Genomic DNA, 7,359 nt, shown 5'->3' with positions numbered 1-7,359 from the left:
TGTGTGTGTGTGTGTGTGGGGGGGGGGGGGGGGGGGGGGGAGGGGGGCGCATGTAGAGGAATCTTAAGCATCAAAAGTGTGTCTGAACTTGCCAGCCCTTAAGAAATCTCTCAGCCCTGAGATTCTGCAATGTATATATAATCTTGTGATGATTTAGCTTGCTTCTATGAGAATAACTATTATTAATATTACTCTTATTATACTTAAAATTTTTGAGTATTATATGCCAAGCAGTGTGTTCAGCTTTTTAGATGCACTATCTCTATGAGGTAGTTACTGTCATTTCCCATTCTATAGATAGGAAAATTGAGTCTAAGGGAGGTTACCAACATTTCTAAGGTCAATCACACAGATAGCAGGTGGCAGAGCTGGGATTCAAAAACTGTGCTTCTGACCGCACAGTCACAGAGATATACTTAATTCACACTTTTTTTCTTTTTCTTTTTTTTTTTTTTTTTTTTTACTTTTGCAAACTTATAAAGCTTATAGCAGTTTTACAGTCTCAGGACATTGTCTACTTACACAAAAAGCAAGGCTTTATCCTTTCCCATTTTTTTTGATGTTTATTTTTATTTATTTATTTATTTAATTTTTTTAAACGTTTTTATTTATTTTTGAGACAGAGAGAAACAGAGCATGAACGGGGGAGGGGCAGAGAGAGAGGGAGACACAGAATCAGAAGCAGGCTCCAGGCTCTGAGCCGTCAGCCCAGAGCCCGACGCGGGGCTCGAACTCACGGACTGCGAGATCGTGACCTGAGCCGAAGTCGGACGCTCAACCGACTGAGCCACCCAGGTGCCCCTGATGTTTATTTTTTTAAGAGAGAGAGACGGAGCGTGAGAGGGACAGAGGAAGAGGGAGACACAGAATCCGAAGCGGGCTCGAGGCTCTGAGCTGTCAGCACAGAGCCCAATGCAGGGCTCGAACTCGCCACCTATGAGATCACAACCTGAGCTGAAATCGGACACTCAACCGACTGAGCTACCCAGGTGCCTCTATCCTGTTTAATTTTTATTTGTTTGTTTGCTTGCTTGCTCTAAAGAATATTGAATTAGAATCGGAATCTGCATGATCATAGATTTTCAAGCTTAAATAAATTGGAGTGTGGTAAGAGCCTAAGCCATAATGAAATCACAGAGAATATAGAAGTACCGGGGTCCCCAACAACTGAACATTTAGACGGCTGATCAGCATTATCGAAGAGAAGAAAGAATTTGGTGTTCATTCATTTATTTTTTTTTCGATTCGACAAATATTTATGACCTTAAAACTATGTTGGGATGCAACAGAAGATATGCTGAATACATTTCTCATAAAACACAAGCACCCGTTCAGAGATGTTGGTGCAGACTACTCTCGGCTTCCCTACCAAGCTAAAAGAAGCATCTGTTTTCCCCCCCTAAAACTACACCTTACTCTTTCTTGAGAGCATTAAAACAACTATTCCAACTGGTTGACTGCCACGGTAATCTTTCAAATAAGCACAAAGCATACTTCTTGCCCTTTGTGCCAATTGCCCTTTTTACCATTGAAAGACATTACGAGGATGCTCGAGGTTCGGGAATGGTTCAGGAGGAAGGAGAGGAAGGCTGAGCTGCTAGAGGAAGGGATGAAGGGATGGAAGAGGAAGGAGCCAGTGAAGAAAGAGCTGGCAGCCTAAGGGACCAAGGAAGGGGCAGAATGAAGAGAGGGAAGGCGGTCAGGTATGGGTGACAAGGAGGAAACAGTGCTCTGGCACACGGCCAGAATTCAGAAACGTTGATCAGAGCCCTGCTCCGCCAGTAGAATTGCAGCTCAGCACCACCCGAGGCTCTTGCTCAAGCCAGGGGTCAGGACCTTCTCTAGAAAGTTCCAGACTAGAGGCAACTCAATCAGGACAGTGACCGTCCCAGATAAGTGTACTTGAAACTGCCTCTTTCACAGATCCCTTGGGATGTCATGAAAGATATTTCGAAATAAAACTTAATGATGTTCAGGAAGGCGAAGTAATAAGGTGCGGCCCCCTATGGAGGCCTAGCCCCGGATGCGAGGACCGGGGTGGCTGTCAACTGGCCTCCTAGGGGATGGGACCATATGTGATCCTAACGCTGGGCTCCTGGGTTCCCCCAAAGTGCTTCACACCGTGTAAATTCCTCCCAAAGACAGTCCTGCCTTCCTTCTGCAGAGGCACAAGCTCTCTCTCTGCCTCCTCCATCTCCGAGCAGGCCGTTCTGGTTCCACCCAGCCCTCCTCTGGGCCTCAGGTGATCAACTCATTTACACTTCATGCCCTCTTGGGGGGTCAGGAAGAAGGGCTCACTTCTCTATCAGCCCCATGGCTCATGTTCTGCTACAAATTTTTCTCAATACAACCATAGGAGAGCCTCTCCTCCACACCGCACCCCACAGCCCTACCCTGCCACTCTCCCCCACCCCTCCCCACATACACATCCCCACGCAGACAGGCTCAAAGGTGTGGTCCAAGCACCCATGAGTGGTGGGGAGCAAAGCCCAAGGCTCAAGAGAATGAAGGAAGTCCTGAACACTCACCAAGTGCAAGGTGTCAGCCTTCTGTGTCTGCCTCTGTCGGCTCTTCTGGGCAGCAATGCGATTTTTCTCCCTTCTCTGAACTTTTCTCACATCATCAGATGAGTCCTGGGAAGCAGACAAGATGGGAATGGGGTGAGTGGGCTCCTCCCTTCTTTTTTTTTTTTTTTTTTTAATTTTTAAAAAAAAAATTTTTCTTCAACGTTTTTATTTATTTTTGGGACAGAGAGAGACAGAGCATGAACAGGGGAGGGGCAGAGAGAGAGGGAGACACAGAATCGGAAACAGGCTCCAGGCTCCGAGCCACCAGCCCAGAGCCCAACGCAGGGCTCGAACTCACGGACCGCGAGATCGTGACCTGGCCGAAGTCGGACGCTTAACCGACTGCGCCACCCAGGCGCCCCTCGTCCCTTCTGAGTTAAAACAGGTTCTCCTGCCGTTCGGTATCTGTCCGTCCACCCGTGTGCATCTTTTCATTTGTCCATTCACTCCCTCCTTACCTAAAGGCTGGGCCCAAAAGAGAACCTTCCCCACACTCTGTCACGCTCTCTTACATCTATATAGGTATGCTGGCCAAAAGCTACAGGAAGAAGAAAAAGACCCTGGGGCCTAGATAGGGCTGTATTTGGAAAAAATTGGTTAAGGCGATGAAGTGTGTTTTATCACCTCTCCAGCCCTCTAGGGCTGCTCCACCCTTATTCTTTTCGGCCTAGAATTTTCTTGCTTTTTTTTTTTTTTTTTTCAAAACTTTGTTGACACCAGCAATGTGACGACTTCTGTGAAAATGCTTTTTCAGAGGTGCTCTTGCTTTTTTTAAAAAGGTTTTTTTAAATGTTTATTTATTTTTGAGAGAGAGAGAGAGAGAGGGAGGGAGGGAGAGTGGGGGAAAGGCAGAGAGAGAGAGAGAGAGACACAGGATCCAAAGCAGGCTCCAGGCTCTGAGCTGTCAGCCCAGAGCCCAATGCGGGGTTCGAACCCACAAACTGTGAGATCATGACCTGAGCCCCCCAGGCACCCCAGAGGTGCTCTTGCTTAATTCCTCAAATCTGTGGAGTTGATATTATCGTTTCTATCTTATATGTGAGGAAACTGAGGCTCAAAGGGCTTGCCCGAGAGTTCACAGTAAGCCAGGACTTACATCTTCTGCTGCTAAGTCTGATGCCTTTCCAAGCCACTCCCCACCCCTCACTGGTTTGTACCCATGTGTCTTCTGCCACATCGCTGGGCTCAGGTCCCATCCCAGATCAGTCTCTCTTTCCCCCTGCATTCCCTTCATTATGCTCAGTGACCCTGACATTCCCCATGGCTCTCAGCACAATGCCTAATACAAACTAGAGACTAAGAACAGCTTTAACTGTGGAGATTACCTGGCTGTGGCAGGTTGCTGATGGGTGCTTAGGAGGACAAGAGGACCTCTGGTGTCCTCTAAGTATGTCCCACAGATGGACATGTCCTCTACGTGGGCAGAGAGGTTAGCTCCAGCTGTCCCCCAAACACTGCAGGATAGGTGTAGGAGCCTGAGTAAAACTCTTCCACCACTCCTACCCTGTTCCCTCTCAGGTCCACACGGGACAGAGGAGCACTGTTCCTGGGGCAAGACCCTGTGCTCTCCAAGCATGTCTCACCAGCATGCCCAACACTTCCAGGCCATCGCAGTAGGAGGGCATCGGGTCAGATGGGAAGGAAGTGCTTTTCTCTAAGGGGCTGGGAACCCAGATTACCATGGAAGCCATGAGTAATTTCCTTCCTAAGAAGAGTACAGACTTCCAGGCAGCCCGAGCCACCCTGATACCATCTGGAGCAGAAGACTGGATTGTTTGCCCTCTAGAGGTCTCTGCTATGACGTCTCCCCACCTGGTGCTCTTCTGTGCGGTATTCATGACAGATGCTGTCTTAAATGTTTATATACTTTTATTTCGGCTGCAGCATCTTGAAAGCCCTCTTGGATGTCTATGCTAAGCAAAGAATGTGGTTTTTAAACCACAGAGTTGGGGAAGACATTTTAATCTCTTGATGTATTGGGTGAGAATGCAGAAGCCTTTCTATAGGGAGGGATGTCAAGGAAGGTGGTGAAGAGAAGTCTCCAAAGGTTTGGGGTCAGGGTGCCTGGGGGGCTCAGCTGGTTACACGGCAGACTCTCGGTTTTGGCTCGGGTCGTGATCCTGAAGTTCGTGGGGTTGAGACCCGCGTCAGGTTCCGCGCTGACGCTGTGCCCAGCCAGCTTCCGATTCTCTCTCTCCCCCTCTCTCTGCCCCTCCCCAGCTCACGGTCACTCTCCCTCAAAATAAGTTAAACTTTTAAAACATTTAAAATAAAATAAAATAAAATAAAATAAAATAAAATAAAATAAAATAAAATAAAATAAAATAAAATAAAAATAAAATAAAATAAGCTTCGGGGCTGGCAAGGGGCCCTCCTGTTGGCACCCCTCAAGCTGAAAACTTTTGACTCGGAAGTCACCATCTAGATTCCAAAACGCCCCCAGACTCTCTACCTCAATCGCTCTGCTTTCCCAAGAACTGAGCCGAGCTGAGCTAGAAGTGAGTGCGTCCGTCAGGTTCCAGTACTGCCTCCCGATTGACCCTTTCCTCCTGCCCAGCGGCCACAGGGGAAAGAAAGAGGCTTCGAGGCATCGCGACAGCGCCCCAGCATCGCTCTCCGCTGGCCGTGCCGGCGGCAGGGGCAGGGCCCCTGTAGGTCCTCCTGCGTCTGCTTCCCCCTCCGTCTAACTTGCTCTTTTTTCTTCTTCTCTTTTCCCCGTCGCCTCTCTCTCTCCCTCTCTCTCTCTTGCCCTGCTGGCTGCCCCCCCCTCCCCCCCCCCCCCCCCCCCCCCGCGACCCCACGCGCCGGGCCCGGGGTGCATGCGGCCTCTGTGATGCTGTGCCCCTCGGGTTTCTCCCGCCTTGCAGACAGGTGGACCCTCTCTCCTTGGAGAGGCCGGGGTTCTCTGATGCACATGCCCCTCCTGGCTTCCTAGAAAGCTTCGCGGGGTGAGGACCCGGCTGAGGCGGGGGGCGGTGGGCCCCGTCTGGAACCGAGAGGAGATGGGGCCCTGGTGGAATGGGTGCGGGACGAGGGTCCGCGGAATGGGTGCGGGACGAGGGTCCGCGCCGACAGGCGGCTGAATTGCAACCACCGTCCTAAGTCTGACGGGGCGTTCCTGCCACCAGCCACTTCCTCGCGCCCCGGGGCTCCCTGGGCAGCCCAAGCAGGCCTGGCCCTCCCGCTGCCCGCCCCCTCGGAGACGGAGACGGAGACGCAGAAGGTGGGTTGCAGGGAAAGGGGGACCCTACCTGCTTGCCCGGGGGAGGAGAGCGGCTGAAGCTGGAGTCGCTGCTGTCCGAGCTGTGAGGCATGGCTGCAGTCTTCCGGGCTCTCCACCCAGCCCCCGACGCGCCCGCGGGCTCTCTTGTCACCAGCTGGCCTCCCTTCCTGGCTGCTCCCGGGCCGCCAGTCCACCCCCCTGCACAGGTCCCTCCTCTGCCCGCCCTGCAGCCACCTCTGACCCCCGCGCGTCCTCCTCGCTCTGGGGTGCAGAGGCACTGCTCCCCACAGGGACATGTCGCTCGCTTTGGGGCTCGTGCGCGCGCGCTCTCTCTCTCTTGTGGTTTCTGGTAACTCACACTGGAAGTCACATGGGCGGAAACTTAAACAAGGTAGAAGTTAATTTGAGAGAAAATACATATCTGGGAAAAGACCCACAGAATTATATGAAAGGAAGACCAGAAAAAAAAAAAAATACACAAAACCCCAGATACCTTCTGACTGTTTGAAAGGCAGAACAGCTCTCCTCAGTTGATGGAGATAAAAGAGAAAAACAGCCCAGGCAGGGAAAAACCCCAGCCAGAATTAGCAAGTCCGTCTCCTGTCAACAGGGCAGAAAGGAGAGGGAAAGAGTTTCCATTGTCAGCCGACTTGATTTTTCAACCAAAATAAAGCAACGAGACTGGGATTTCTCTCTGGTTTTTACCCGAAAGCGGCGACCCATCCGTCCTGTGACAGGCCTCCCTCACCCCCCCATGCAGCCTGGTCCTTCCCTGACTGCCCACCAGAAGAGGCCCGGCGAGCTCTGGAAGCCACCGGCGCCGGCTCTAGAGTTGATGTCCCAAATGTCTAGGCGTCACCTTAGCAGCCGGTTGACTGAAGGGAAGAGATGCCTCTCGTGTTCAGAGTCTGAAAGACTCAAGCTCGGGACGGGCTTTGACTCTTAAGGATCCAAGGAGGTCACCAGGTCAAAGCCCAGAATGGAGGAACAGTAAGAAATCGCGAAATGAGCACCGCACTTGGAGTTGCGTTCTGGCGTTAGCAGGGTGCCTGTGGCCCTGGGGGTAGCTTCCCTGAACTCTGTGCCCCTCATCATCTCCATCTGTAAACGGAGAGCGGTAAAACCCGTCCTGCCCACCTCTCTGGGGGGCTGTTTCCAGAAGCAAATGATAGCAGGGATTAGAATGCCCCTGGCCTGTAAAAATAAACGCTGTGAAGACAGGTGTTACTTGTAGTGTTCTTAGCCTTGCTGGGAGCACGTTTGCAGAGTTCTCGGTGAGCAATCTGACATTCACCTGGGCATTGTGGCTTTTTTTTTTTTAATTTTTTTTTTAACGTTTATTTATTTTTGAGACAGAGAGAGACAGAGCATGAATGGGGGAGGGTCAGAGAGAGAGAGGGAGACACAGAATCTGAAACAGGCTCCAGGCTCCGAGCTGTCAGCACAGAGCCTGACGCGGGGCTCGAACTCACGGACCGCGAGATCATGACCTGAGTCGAAGTCGGCCACTTAACCGACTGGGCCACCCAGGCGCCCCGCATTGTGGCTTTTTTAAAAGCCCTTGCTTTC

At 51.2% G+C, this 7,359-nt stretch overlaps 1 protein-coding gene across 1 annotated transcript in view; it reads right to left on the bottom strand.

Annotated features, from left to right (window-relative positions):
- BATF (basic leucine zipper ATF-like transcription factor) overlaps window positions 1–6,086 on the bottom strand; it is a 23,750-nt gene extending 17,664 nt beyond the window's left edge. The window contains exons 1-2 of the mRNA XM_040477749.1: window positions 5,819–6,086; window positions 2,529–2,633 (exon numbers count right to left, since the gene is read on the bottom strand). Of these exons, the coding sequence (XP_040333683.1) occupies window positions 2,529–2,633; window positions 5,819–5,881 (168 nt within the window). The 5' untranslated portion in view covers window positions 5,882–6,086. The remainder of the gene's footprint in view (window positions 1–2,528; window positions 2,634–5,818) is intronic.
- Between the last annotated feature and the right edge of the window lie 1,273 nt (window positions 6,087–7,359).

The sequence above is a fragment of the Herpailurus yagouaroundi genome, unplaced genomic scaffold, assembly GCF_014898765.1.
Source record: "Herpailurus yagouaroundi ecotype Mexico unplaced genomic scaffold, PumYag 141, whole genome shotgun sequence".
NCBI lineage: Eukaryota > Metazoa > Chordata > Mammalia > Carnivora > Felidae > Herpailurus > Herpailurus yagouaroundi.
Note: the sequence above shows the minus strand (reverse complement) of the source record. Positions and strands in the feature narration are given on the sequence as shown.